A 15065-nucleotide genomic window follows, 5' to 3' on the forward strand; every position below is an offset into this window, starting at 1 on the left:
TAATGCTATGGAGTGTTAACGAATTGGCTACAATTCAGTGGTTTTCACCTTTCTCACAGTGCTTATTTAAAAAAAAAAAAAAAGCCAATTAAAAAACCCCTTAATCCTGTCTTGGAAAATAATAGTAACTGTTGCAGTACTGACTGAGACATTGTTTGCACTCTTTACGTCTCATGAAGGGGAAATGCAGATATTACTCTTGAAAACCGTGAAAGAAAATCAGTGTCTCGTAAGACAGGACGGAGATACCTGATCTCTCTGGTTTGGGAGAGTGATCTGTGGTGGGGTAAACCTACCACCACCGTTAGCCTGTGTCAGGCACCTGGTTGAGCCCATTCATACTCTGTAGCAGATACACACAAAGTGGCACAAATTAAATTTTGGTCTTGTGTATGAAATGTGTACAATTTCCTAGCTATGTATGTGCTCAGGGAAGAAACAACAGATGCCAATTTTTAAAGCCAGCTGGATAAGTGAAGTATATACCTATAATTCTAAATTATAAAACTTCTTACATCTCTTTAGAGGAAAAAAAAAGGGGGGGGGGGCACAGCTGTGGATTTTAGGCTTTTTTGTTGCTTGTAAATGCATCACATTTAAAATGATCCGGAAGCATTTACTTATTGTCATTCTGCTTATCAAACCAAAGTATGTTCCAGATTCAGCTGGTGTTTTGAATACTTGTGTTTTTAAGGTGGAAATTTTTTTTTTCAATGGATGTCCATTAAAGAATGAGGTCTCCAGAGCTTCTAGAGGCTGTGTCCTGTATTTGTTGGAGGGGCTGTATGTGGTCTCTTTGGGCTTACTCAAAATTATTGTGGAATGGGGAGAACTGTATTTTCTTGACAACTGCAAACAAACAAACTTGCAGTGAAGGAATCCTCGGAAAGGAGTGAGTCTTCCCTTCTTCGCCTATGTTCAGCCAGCTGGAATGGCAGCCCATGATAATTCTTGTACACCGGATGGTCCTGAGTGTAGGCATTGCAACAAGTAAAGCATTTCTGCTGTAGATCTTCATACACAAAATACTTGGAGTGCCTAGAAGAGCTGGAACCTGGCCATACTGCCATTACCAGTTGACCTAACACTGTCCGTTCCTTTTGGGAGAGATGGTCATGACTTTGAGAACAGGGAAAGGGAAGGAAAATGTGAAGTTTTCCAGTAATCCTCCAGCCACCTCTCTCCTGCTGCTAAGAAATCTCTTCCTTGTATGCTCTTTATCACAATCAGATAGTGGCCTGTAGCACTTTGTCCCTCTGACTGGGGAATGTCTTGAGTCAATTTACATTCAGGCAGGCTAGCAGAAGGGCGTATGCGCTGGCCAAGATAGCTCCCAGAGCGAAATTCCTCCGCTGTGACTAATTCTGGGTGGTGAAATTCAAAATCGAACCTCTTATGATTTTTCAAGGCATATCTGAAGTTCCCACAGCGAGGAGAAGAGGAATGGTTATTGAATTCCTAAACCCTTATTAGGCATTTTTTTTATGCCTTCCCAAAAGTGATGATAATTCTTGCTTGTGCGTTGTAAGGCATTTTAAGATTTCTTGGGGTGAATACTCTACACCATTTATGTGAGACCACAGCAGCCTTCACTTTTGTGTCACACCACCCAGAAAGCAAATGTACTTGTGTCAGTGGCTACTGTTTAAGTATTAACAGGTGTGTGTTTTCACATATGCGTTTTGATAAGCTTCATCACTGCAGTGGTCTTTCACACGTTTAAATTCAGTCAGGTAAATACAGAGAAAAGGAAAGAAAGGTGACTCTGTAGGAACTGCAGAAACCTGGGGCTTTTGTGGGGATGTTCTGCACTTGTTCTGTTTGCCTGAGCTGTACCAGCTCACCTGAAGTGTGCTGATTTTTGTGGGGTATCAGATTTTGGTTTCTGACATTGTGTTGATTTTTTTTTTTTTTTGAAATTCATTTAAAGTTGATCCATTTGTACCATTATTATTATTACTTTTTTTCTAAATGACAACTTTTCATCATATATCTGGTTACTGAGGATGTTTTGTATTTTTAAAATTAAGCAGAACTTTCCACATTTTTTTATATGATACTCCAAAAGCCAAGTATTTCTATGAGATTTTCCTTGCCCTTTTACGTTTTGATTCTAGTTTGGGTTTGCTCGCTGCCAAGCTATATCTAAAGGATGCAGTTGCATATATTTGATATTGATGATTTAGTTTAAAAATTAAGTTGTTTGGAGACACTGTCTGGAAGGTTTAGTTAAAGAAAATTGTGGAGGAAATTGCCCAAAAAAGCATCTCAGTAATTTGCTAGAAGTGTCAATACATGGTCAGGCAAAACCCATACTGAGATTATATTTATTGTCCTAACACTTTTGCGGAGAAAGTGCCCTCTTGGGCACTGGGGTTAAGTATTGTGAAGCGCAGATGCAGCATGAAAATGGTATTGCAAAGCAGAAAGTTTTTTTTTTTTTTTTTTAAAAAAAAAAAAGAGTGCAAAAACTGTTATTAAACTATGGCAACGAAGCATTTGAAGGGTCAAGCTATGATTCATGATACTTGGAATGGAGTTGTTCCCTGAATTTTGCCCTATTTCAAGAACAGGCCATTACAAATTGGAAGGGATGCTCTGAAGGCTATGTGATGGGCTGCGTGGGTATTCTCAAGGGTTTTGAACAAAGTTAATAGCAGGGCTTCAGGAAACAAAATAGCAGAAATAACAGGATAATAACTGGCAAAGACCTAGTCAGGTTGGAGAACTGCAGAAATTTTCTAAAACTGACAACTCTGTGGCTGTGGGCACTTGTCCTTTTCTGGAGCCCATCTGCCTGGTGAGGATGCTCCCACTTTCAGTGATTTGTTGCTGTTCTCATGTGTGTTTCTTCTTTTCCTTCTCCCCTTTCTAGTGGATTAGTTCTCATAAACTCCCCAATATGTTCTGCCTTCCAGACAAGCTCATGTCATCTTTCTGAACGGACCCAGCTGCTATTACCCAGGGAAAGTTGGTAGGGAATATTTGGAGAGCTGCAGCATCGCTGTCTTCACCAGGAGGGCTTTAACCTGCCTTCCCAAGAGAGCATCTCTTAGGTACCTCTAACCTCTGCAGCTTCAGGCACAGGGTTCTTTTGGTTTGCTTTTCCCAAAAAGACCATCCCTGTTGCAGTTCATCCAGATGCAGAAAGCAGGGTCTGGGCGCTGTTGAAGCACTGCTTTGAAACGAGCTTTTACGTGGCCTGGTGTGGTTTCGGTGATGGTTTTCAGTAATGGCACCGAAGAGAGCCTTCCTGGGGTTAGGTGGTTAGGGCTGGGTGTTATAAAAGGCCCCGTTAACACAGCCTGCGTGGTCACGGTGTCGCATACGGGGTGGCTGCAGGGACGTGGCAGGATCGTAGCGTGCCTTGGAATGAGGGGCTCAGTCTGGGAGCCGTCAGCAGGGGAAGCCGCCGTCATCCCCGGCAAAGGCGCCTTCAGCTGGGCTTTGCAGTTGTAACCAGACAGCAGCAAGCCGACAAGCTGAATCTAGTTGAATCCAGATTCGTGACATAAATCCAGTTGTGTGACGATGTGTCATAAATGCTTTGGGCCTTCGCAGCAGTTGTTTAGCTTAAACTAAAGAGGCTTAAGCTGTTGTTTTAGTATAAAGATATTATCTCTTTCTCGTTGGAGTTGCGAGAAGGGAAATTACACAAATAGTTTTTAACGTTGCCATCCAGTATATCCACCTGTGGCTGTAAGTTATGTTTTCTTATTGAATGCCACACAATTTCTTGTGTTTTCCAATCAGTTGATTACTTAAAAAAGTGCAACAAAAACTGTAGCTTTTCTGGATCCGTGTTCTGTTCTTCCTGTTTTGCAATCAAATACGTTAAAAAATGCTCTGATTCTGAATTTTTAAATTTGTAATGGCAAAAAGTTCAGGTATCTTTGACCAAGTCTTTGCCGAAAGAGCTCATACAGTAAGATGTTCAATATATACAGCTGTTGTATTTCTTATTTGCCAGTGTTTTATGATAGTAGTTATTCCTGACCAAATGCTGTCTTTGAACGTCGCTGAGCAGAATAAGGAGATAATAGAATAGTATCGATAAGCTCTAGCTTTACAAACTTATTTCTGAGCTCCTGATGCTGTGAAAAAAAGCCAATGTATTCTTCTGATGCATACCACCAAAAGGGGGAGCTGGGGAGAGGGGCTGTAAGTTTGGGCTGGAGATTTTGGGGTCCTGTTGTCACACGTTTCTGCGACATTTGGTCAGCATCCATGCCCTTTACCTACTCCTTGGGGGCTTGCCTGCATTTTCTTTGTTTTTCAAAGCCCACATGGCCAATCGTTAGCTAGCGGGAGACCCTTAGAGAGGGCTCTTCTCAGCTTTGGGCTGAAGGCGTTTTTACTCCAGCAGGTGTGGGTGCTGCTGGCAGCGTGGATGCAGCCCTAGCAGCCTGTTCCTGCTGGAGGAGGACCCGTACAATAGGCGAGCACGAAGCAGGGTTTCAAACCTGTGGTTGTAATAATCTTTCAAGAACGTGTAGTTACTGGAAGTGTCACTATATGGTCCATAAATTTTTCTGGTATACGGCACTGAATTACTACTTTCCATTTGGATGATTAAAATTACTGTACCAGATTGTATTTTATTCCATTTGCTAAAACATGTACTTCGCAGTTTAAAAGCTGTACATTACAGCTACATGATGTTAAGATTTTTGAGCACTTTGTCAAAAATGTAATGCTGAAACAAGGGATTAATGGATAGCCAGCAAGAGGTCATTCTGGGAGCCAATTCATGATGCAGAGAATATATATGTGTACTGGATGACTCTATATCCTTCCAGTATTGGGCCGGATCCTATTTTCTGTGAGACCGTTGCCAACGCTCCTTTTGAGTTCAAATGGGAAAGGAATCAGCACCTTTAATACATTGTGTCCGAGAAGGATTGTATGAAATAAGCATATATCCTTATATTCTGTTTCAGTGAGGGTTTCCTTCAAGCATTTTTCAGGAGGCCTTCATTTCTTTCAGCCCTATAGCAGTAAGAGATGCGGCCCCGCTGTTTCTTTAGGAGGGAGCCCAGGCATTGCCCCTCTTTGTATTTTGTTTCTCCAAAATACGGGCTGTGTAATTGAGCTATTAGAGCAAAAAGCAGACTGGGATGTTAGGGGATCATATCTATCCCATATTGCTTGTGGGTAGTTAAGATTACCAGATGATTGTTTGGAGACAGATGAGAAATATCTGGAGGGTGTGAATTCACATTGGAGTGGATTGAGAGGTAAGCCCGGTACGATGACTGCTGCTAATTGGTGCCATCGTCGTAAGCCTGGTAGGACTGGATGTGCGCTGAAGTCTGAAGTGCTCAAATTAGGGACGAGGTATGTTTATAATGGGGTACATGAAAACTGCTGTACCTGTGCTGTACCCAATCAGGCATAAATAAAGCATTTAAATGTCAGGAACTGTTAAACGAGCACCAAAGAGACTAATTTTAAACATGGACTACAAAAGATGAATTAATTTGCGAAAATAGTTGTTTTGGAAGGCGAGATGGGGATGCTGTGCTAGGGAAGATCTCAATTTCTGTCTGCAACCCCACCAGGTCCGCAACCAGCACTGGAGTCTCATCATGGAGAGCGTAGTCCCGTCTGATAAAGGAAATTATACGTGCATCGTGGAAAACCAGTACGGCTCCATCAATCACACGTACCATCTTGACGTTGTCGGTAAGTAACCGTCTGTCAAATACGTGGCGATGTTTTTAATTAATGACTGATTTCTATATTAAAACATTTAGAACTAGGCTGATACATTTTGTGTCAGTTTTGAAGATGATTTCTTGGTAGTCTGAAGATAGGAATCCACTGCATAGCAATTCCTGCGTAACTTAATGTATTCGCTTGTCTCATTCGTGTCTGCACGGCTAATCTGCCCATACCTAGGCAAAGCTGTAATATCTGTGTGTGCAAGTAAGCTCTTGTTAATTGCTTGTTGCTGCGATACACCTAAAAGCTTACCACAAAGAACAGATACTAAATACTAATGCAATTTTAATTATTAGTATTACAACTTAATTATTACTGGTACGATTGTATTGGCATCAACTTTAATAACTGCAGTTGTGAAAACTGTCAAGTGATCCTTGAGATGGCTGATACTACAGCTGAAATAATCCTCTTAGGAAATGCTAGATATTGACTTCGGGGAAGCCAATGCAGATCTGGATTGCAGAGAAGGTACTTGGCATTCGCAGCACTATAAGGAGGTCTGAATGCAGCACGTTACATGGGCTATGGGCCGTTCCTGAGACACTGACAGCAAAAATTACGAAGTGTTTCACCTGAGGACAAATTCTAAAAAGCTGTGTGAGTTCTTAATAGCAGTTGTGTTGTGATTTAGCAGCACTACTAAGCATATGCTTAGTAATATTAACTTAATACCAAAATCCTGTTGACTTTAATAAGGCTTACACATTTATTAAAGTGCTTAGCTAAATTAGGGCTTGAAATCTCAGGAGCTGATTCTATTCACCCCTAGTCTTGCTGATTAGCCTGGATGGGTGTGAGTAGATTTATTGAATCTGCAGGGATTGCTATCCACAGTAATCAGTTTGGCTATTATAACAGGACTTGGCAGTAGTAATTTTGGGGATCTGAGCTGCAGTTTCTAAAGTGTGTCTGAATGGACTTTGGTCTCCCCAAGCTTGTGGGGTGATCTGATCTTCACAAGCTCTGGGAGTAAAACTTTGGTCAATCAGTACTGAAAGCAAAAATAAATATGATTATTGTAAGTGATTTTTGGCTGGTGATCGGAAGCCCAACTTCTCTTCTAGAGCAAATCTTATTGTCAGTTTGGCTGTATTTGGACAAAGCAGTGACAAAATTTTCATTTTGCATTCTGTAGATTGTTTTTTTACATGAATGAAAAATGCATCCCTTGTATTGTTTTGGATGATCTTTACTAGTACCTTACTTTGTCCTGGACCACTTTAATCTGCAGAAACTCCCAAATCTAAAGGGGAGTCGTGCAGCAGAGAAGGAGGGAGAGAATTTTGTGATGGGGATGCTGTCAGGCTGCAGCCCTACTTGTACGTTGAAGTCTTCAAAGATGGTCTGAACCACCCAACTCCCCTATCCCTGTTCTTTAGTTAGTTAACACCAAAAACAGACTGAGGATTTTTATAGCATTAGCAATATTTTGTCATCCTCAGTAGGGTTAGCCATGCATATTGTTGAGGTGAAACCGAGTGACTCGTAGAGCCGTTCTTGTTTGAACACTTGTTGAATACCATTTATTGAGGGTGCAGCAGTGGCTGCCAGAGCTGGTAATACACGGCTCCCTGTGTACTCCGGTGCGGTGCGGAGCTGCTCGCCCTGGCTGGACTTACAGGGGGAGAATGTAAGGGGGTGGCCAGCTGAGGGATTTGTGGAGGTTTTTTCTTCATTTGTTTTGCTATTTGCTTAATCCTTTAGGGGAGCCTAGATTGATTCAACTTCGTTTTTGCTAAAAGATGCTTTTAGTAGGCTGCATGAGATGAAGAAGTCTCTTGCAATATTGGGATTTTACCTTGCTCAAACAAAAATAGTTAAAAATCCCCCTTCCCCTCTTTTCCCTGATCCTTTTCCTTGTTGCCTTTGAGGTCCCAGTCTGCTTCACGGTGACTGTAAATTTCTGTACCCAGTTTTTCTTTCTAGCAAATGTGTTCATGGATGATGCAGTCACTTGAGCAAATATTTGTCAGAAGCCCTCTCACCTCCTCTCCCTTTGAGCCTTTTGAATGCCTTACATTGAGGAATATTATGCAAAAGTTTATTTTTCCTGGCAGTAAATTATAGTAACCTGCATGAATGAATGGAATGGCAATAAGGATTAAGTCATTTATTTAAATGTCTATTGCTTTCCTATAGAGAGGCAGAAAAGTAAATAGTGAGGTCAAGTTCTTCAAAAGCAACTGGCGACTTGGGGTGCTGGGTACCAATGTCATATTCATGGCACCCAAAGGAGACCTGATTTTCCCTGGGGGAATATTCAACATTTTCTGACACTTAGGCCCTAGGAGATGGGAAAGCAAATGTCCAGAAGTCACTTCTGCAAAGCACAGCTGGTGTTTTGGAGCTCAGCATGCTTCATCGTTTTATTCCCTTTTTGCATTTAGTTTGAGTGAAAGAGTGTAATTGTTAGTTTACTTTGAAAACATACATATGGGATTGTGCACCCTAAGATAACTAATACTGTGCATTGGATTTACTGAGAGTCTCTCAAGAGATGCTGCACAGGAACTGTAACCTGAAAGGGGCATTGATGCTAGCAAGCTTGTCCGTTTCCGTGTTGCTGAAAGCTTTCAGTAATTGTGGAGGTTGGGCAAGAAATTGCTGAAGCAGTAAATTACAACAGCCAGAAGGGGAAACTCTGACTGTTTTTTCTAGTTAAGACAGTTCTACAGAAGTTAATTTTCTGCCCTTTTTTGTTTCTCTTTTTTCTCCATATGAATTTTCCATTCCCATAGGGTTGTGCAGAGTTATGGATGTTTGTTTAGAGGCTATTGCATATGTAGACCGCATCTTACAAACTTCAGGTCATAATTTTAGGCCAGGTTGTGTGTGGAAAACTGTCAGTTGAAAGCCCCTGAAATTGCTTTTCCTACATGGTTTAACTGATTCCAGAGTTGATTAAGTGTAAGTAATAGCAAATGGTATTAAACATGGTAATGTATTATATGAACACAAGCATCTGACTATATGGTGTAATGTAGAGAACCCTCTGATTATGTCACAGATTTGGGAGGTATCCCAGCAAAAATCGTGCCAAAGAATGACACAATGCTAGTTAGGAATATCCAGTATTACTTGATGCCAATTACTTTCCAAACCTTGAACTCTTTCGACAGTTAAAAGCCTGGAGCCAGCAGGGCTGAGAAGTTTTTCAGCCCCAATGTAGGTGTGAAGTATTCTCGTTTTTACCTTGTAATTACTTGCAAGAACTCTCTTAAAACAGTCAGCTCTGCTCAGATGGTCTCATTCAAATTTACAAACCTGGCAAAACAGTCGTACTGAATTTTTTACAATGGGAGTAGAAAATACTGCCGAATAAAGCAGCTCCTCTGTGTAACACCAAATACTTGTCTGCATTGACAGTGTGAGCAGGGAACAGTCCAGGGAAGTTGGGCAGGATATTCTGTGCTGGATGATGTTATTCTTTAAAAGTTCAGGACACCTGCATGGGCTGCCTTCTCCTTCCCTAAGCAAGGACTGGAGCAGGCTGCAGGGTTCTGCAGATAAGGTGGTGGTACCAGTGGAAAATTGTGGCCATGCAAAACACTGTTGGGAAGGGAGAGGAGCAGTCTCCAGCTATTCATTGGAGTACTACCCAGAGGCTTCAATTAATATCAGATATTTGTTGCCCGAGGCATCATGCCAGCGCACAGTAATTACTTACAACCTAAATGCAGAGACTGGGGGAAGGAAATGTCAGTGTCCATTTTATAGATGAAAAAACAGCTGTAAAGCGATGAAATTTCTAGCCCTGGGTCACACAGGAAGCTGGTGGCAGAGCAAAAAAATAAAGCTTGTACTTGAATCCTCCTCCAACACTTTAATTAAAAGAATTATTTCCTTTGTAAAGTTCAGCCCATCAGCTGGTTTTTACATGCAGTTCAAGTGCCCTTTTCTTTCTTTCTTCCTTTTTTTTTTTTTTTTTTGTGTTTAATGGCAGGTAGAAGCTCACATTTTCATAGTAAGCGTGCTAATAGACTAACTCAGTTCTCATTAAACATATATAAAGTCATACAGTCTTAAGGGAGAATGATTGAAAACTATGTGGTTTGCACTTATGAGTCGTATTGTAGTGAATCCGGGTTGTAGGAAGCAACGTGGGAATGTAGCCACTGAGACCTGTACATAATTAGATCACTCTTGGATTGCAATTATCACTAGAGTACTATTTCAGCAGCGGCAGTTCTGTTTGAGCGTGGAAGTAACTAATTGAATTTATATTTTAACAGCAAAAAAGGTTAGTCTTTAACACGCATAGTGCAGGTAGCCATTTCTGTCCTATTTAATGTCATCATCCAGGGAAACAAAAGATTGGTTTGGTTTCAGATGGAGTTCTGCACATTACCTCATTTACTGGGTCTTACACGCAGCTGCCATGGCACGACACATCTCTCAAGAATGTGGAGTGAGGAGACTCTGCTGTTTACTATAAAGCTGAACATAACATATCACAAATAATATATATATATATATAAAAAATATACACGATAATATATAAGATATACAGTGTATGTAATATATATTACAAATAAATATATTTATATAAGTCCTTTTGCAACCAGTTTAGCTGTACATTGAGTTTCTAGTTTGCCTGATAGCCGTGCCTTTGGTTCACATCACGCAGGAATGAGCTCCAGAGGTAGAACAGTACCATGCAGTTGTCCCTTAGCAGTAGTTCGTATTTTCATATAAAAACATGGCAAGGATAAATTCTTGCCCAGAAAGTATTTTAAATGACTCTCAGCTTAAAGCTTGTGCCCTAGAAATTCTGCATATGAGTGGTTTTCCTGGTGGGTGCGCAGAAAAACACTTGTATTCTGAACTCTTGGAGGTTTAGGGGGCTTTTTACATGCTTTTTACAGCATGTTATTAAACAAACAAAATTTTGTTAAAATGGAATCTTCTTTTTCATCTTGACACTTATTCACTGTTTATATTTCCTTTAGTTTAGGCATAAGAAAACCTTTGCTTCCTTTTTTTTTTTCCGAGTCAGTTTTTATTTTTGGATTTTCCTATGCTCTCAGAATCTCTAGTTGTGACCATGATATGGATACATATATATAAAAATATTTTTTTTAAAGACGTTTCCACTTTGTCATTCCTGAATTCATAAAAACATATGCGTTATGATTTGTTTTTGCCTAGACTTTGTTTTGTCGAAATTCAGAATTAGTTTACCTTGACTACAGAACGTTCCTTAATTTCCAGACTTTTGTTTTTAGGGTTCAGGTTACATATGGAAAAGGCACTGACACCAGCTAGATACCTGCACTGTGCGTTGCATCACCTGGTGCCTGTCAGGAGTTAAATGCAGGTATTGCTACCAAGCCTCAGCTTGTGTTTCTGGCAGATGGGGCTGTAGTTGTTGATGATCCTAGCGCAGACAAGCTTCGGCTTGACATCCTCACCCAGGTGCCTGCAGTCCAGGACGTGACGAGACAGGGGCTGCAAGCGTGAAGGCATCCACGCCAATGCTTGCCCTAAGGTGTTTGGTTAGGCCGAGAGGGAAGAAGATTTTGTTTCATGTGCTGATAAGCCTGAGTGTGGACTTTACACCTGGCACTAGGCTTTTGGCAAGGTGCGTGTATCTGAGACAAAATTACGCAAATTGTTCGGTGCTGGAGGCTGTGCGGTTCGCTCCCGAAAACAAAGGCCGCAGTGTGATGGTTCAGCTGAGGGAAAAGGAAAGCTCGCGCCTCCCCCCACCCGCCTTCCTTAATAAGGCAAAAAATACTCCCAAACCCTAGTTTTATAGCGCTAAAGCTTCTGATTTCATTGGAGTAGTCTGGCTAAATTACATTTTATGGACAAATACTAGTGTCATTACTTCATCTGCTGGGTGAGCACTGCATTTGTCATGTTTGGAGCGCTTTCTGCAGAGCCTGCTGTGGGAGGACTGGTCTCCCTGTCCCATTTTCTGTCTTATTGCAGCCCCAAGGCAGGTATTTCTCTTCCTTTTGATGACTGATGAACAGGATATTGTTTCAGCCCTGTTATTATCATTTTTAATCATGCCTCCTAATTCCTGCAATATCACACTCGTGGAAGTACAAGTAGGAATTTGCAGGGGCTGCCTGAAGATGCTAGGCAGACTGTTGTGTTGTTCAACGTGCAGTTGGCACGTGTTGAAAGCCACGTCTGTGCCTGCAGATAATCCCACTGCCACTTTCTACCAGTGAGACAAATTTTAACTGGGATGCTCGCCCTTGGGGACGAGAGTTTCCCTGGGACGCTCACCCCCAAGGCTGGGTTTGGGGGATTAAACTAGGGGTAAAAGAGGTGTAGCAGTGGTGGAAGTGGACGGAGATGGCACTGAACAAGTAGATTGAAGTGGTAGATATCAAGGGTTGTGCGTGGCTGTAGTGAGGCTGGGGGCAATGGGACTGGGCAGATACTGCAGTGAAAGGGTGTGGGGGCTCTTCCCAGGGTGTTACAGTGCAGGAGAGAAAAGACCTTGAGGGATAGATAGGTACTGGTGGGAGATAGATAAGAGTGTGAGACACCTGGGAGTACCAAAGGGTGGACAAATCAGCGAAATGTGCAATTCTGTGGCTCTTAAGTAAAGCTTATCCTGACAGCCTGCATGCGGGCGTCCTCTCCTCTCTCTGCTGTGCAAACCACCGTGCCGCTTGAAATCCAGAGGTGGCTGGATTTCATAGCTTTTCTGGATTTTGAGTCATTAGGTCATCTTTGGGTTACTCCTGCTCCCATGGTGCAGCTTTAACAGCAGTTGCTGCATTTAAACGTAGAAATGAAGTAAAATATAATGCAATTATAATTTAAAAGCCACATTAAAAAATCATAGTTTGTTAAGCACTTTTGAATATTGAACTGCTCTGTAAATATAAAATATTATGATTATTTTTTCAGGTTGCTATTTAAAAGGTTGCATGAATATGTAAAAAATTTTGACTGTTCATGGAAGAAAAAATACTGATACTATCAGAGTTTGATCTGAATGAAGAACTCAATACAACTTTATAGTAGTTGGAATAGAATTGTTTTTTGCCATTTTTACAAGATACTTGTAGAAGTCTAAAGCATGCATTTGCAGGGATTTTTGATCACCATTGTAAACTGAGTGATCAAAACAGTTGTTTGAAAATTGTTCATGTATTCTGTATTTACAAGTTGACACGTATATTAATTCACTGTAAACAACTGATAGATGGACAGATGCGAATAAATATCTGTGCTGATTTTGCATTTGTAAGAAGTTGTCGATTAGGAAACATATGCTGCAAATCAGAACAAAACAGGCATAGAAGAGAGATCAAAAACTGTAAAAATAAGAGGAAAAAAAAAATCTTGTTTTGAAGCACAAAGTTTGTGTTCAAGCATGCCCAGCCTAAGTGTTTTTCATTAAAGCTGTTGCATATTCTGTCTTGAAAACTTTGCCTGATTGTGCTTGAATTGCTGGAAATGTAATGGCACATAATATATAATCTGGTCTTCCTGAGAACAGTAAAGGAGCGTGTCAGCATCTGGTCTGATGCTCAGAAGAGGCTGCAGATTCCATGTAGCAGAAACAAGCGTGATTCTGGTGGTGGGACATCAGGCCATGTGATGGTAAAATCCCTTGTGATGTCCTTGTGATAATTTTCAAACCCATGTACCTCAATATAGTGAGTGTGCTGCAGGAAAAAAAAATTTAAAGGTTTACATAATCTTTTTTGTTTTTACTTTGAAGGCAGAGCTGCTTGCAGGAAAAGAAATTTGGAGGATGAAAAAATATGCAGTCAAGTCACAATAACAGCAGCAAAAGTCACTCCTGCTGCATGCTTTATGGTATCGGTGGGTGCACTGGTGAGTTAAACCCACTGCAGCTGGGAGAGGGCATCATCCCTGTAGGAGAGATGCTATTTGCCAGGCATATGGTAAACCTTTGGCAGAGCCTGCTGGGGAGCCCAGAGCAGCCGTGCTGGACCCCAGCATCGTCTCTGTGGTTATGGTGGAGCAGCTGAGTGCTGGGAGCTGTGCACAGTACAAAGGATGATATCTCCACGCATAAAAAATAATGCAGTCTCTGGAAATGGCCAGAGCAATAAAATTTTACCACTTGTCTGTGAGAAAGTTACAAGTAGTTTTTCATTTTCTCTTGCAGTCTCTTTTAGGGCACGTTGGAAAGAATTTCAATGAAAATTTCAGCTCCTCATTGTTCCGTTTCCCATGCTTTTCTCAAACCAAAGTAAGGACTCTCCCCTCTTTGTTCAGACGTGCACGAAGCTTTTGCTTATGCACGTGCTATGTGAGGGGTATGGCAAGGGAGCCCCAGGATCAGCATTGTACAACTTTCTCCTGTGACTTTTCTTGTCCCACAACGTTGGTGAAACCTATGTCACCCTGACAACAAGGACAAACTGGTCCTAAAGCCCTGTTGATGGTTTCACATTTTGCAACAAGATCGTTCATGTCGTCTGCCTTAGCCCTTGACTTGCTGGGGACTCCTCTGTCTCATTTAACCCCCCCATATATGTGTGAGCTGAAAGGATAGTTTTTAGCTAGTTCTGATTGTAATTTTTCTACCCTTTCCACCAACATCGAGCTTTGTGCTGAGCCAAATCAATCTTGCTGCAGCTTTTTTTTTCTTCCCGGATTGCTGCCATATGAGAAAAGGTGTGCAGATGAACTGATGCTGTAAAGGTGTTATGCAGAGATGAATTTTAGCTAAAATGCACATAGGACAGCAAGTGATAGCTATGCTGTAGAGCTATCCAAAGAGACAGATGGGAGAACATCAGCGGGAGCTTTGCCTGCTGGAAAAACACTGCCATTACTTCCAGTTGGAGGTGAAGGTGGTAAAGCCAAGGACAAAGAGTTTGAATATACCTGATTTGTTTCTGCAAAGATTTAAAAAGGCACTGCCTTCTACTTGACTGATCTTGGTTAGGAGGAGGGTTTAGGTAGCACGGGAGGTTGGATGGGATGGTAAACGTTTTGCTAAAGGTAGGAAGATGCTTGCTTGTGGTGCCTGTGACAAAATGTTAGCCTTTAGGATGCAAGTTGTTTAATAATCAGTGTTAAAATATTTAATTTAATGAGGAAGTAGTGTTCAGTGACAGCAGGGAATATACGGGGCCTGGTCCCTTGGTGTCTTACTTCAGGCTGTTTTCTGATTTTGGTCCCTGATGGACGTTTGGGCCCTGTAATTAGCACTGAAGAAGTGTGTGGCACAACTGTGGAAAGAAATACCTCACCTTTAAATCAAAGGCACCTAAATTACAGGAGAGAGGGAGAATAGAAAGTGGTTGAGGAGGTTAGCCCCATCACTAGCCCCATGGCCAGGTCCCTGTGCTGCTCTGGGCCTAGCTGGGTTGACGTGTGAGGGCCGGGAG

General features: G+C 41.5%; 1 protein-coding gene across 13 annotated transcripts in view; it reads left to right on the forward strand.

Moving 5' to 3' along the window:
- The window catches only part of FGFR2 (fibroblast growth factor receptor 2), a 96838-nt gene that overhangs the window by 43375 nt on the left and 38398 nt on the right, over positions 1–15065 (forward strand). For all 13 annotated transcript variants that reach the window (XM_067000468.1, XM_067000472.1, XM_067000474.1 and 10 more), the window contains one exon: positions 5562–5685. In XM_067000468.1, the coding sequence (XP_066856569.1) occupies positions 5562–5685 (124 nt within the window). The remainder of the gene's footprint in view (positions 1–5561; positions 5686–15065) is intronic.

Source organism: Anser cygnoides, chromosome 7 (genome assembly GCF_040182565.1).
Source record: "Anser cygnoides isolate HZ-2024a breed goose chromosome 7, Taihu_goose_T2T_genome, whole genome shotgun sequence".
In the NCBI taxonomy this organism is placed as follows: Eukaryota; Metazoa; Chordata; class Aves; order Anseriformes; family Anatidae; genus Anser; species Anser cygnoides.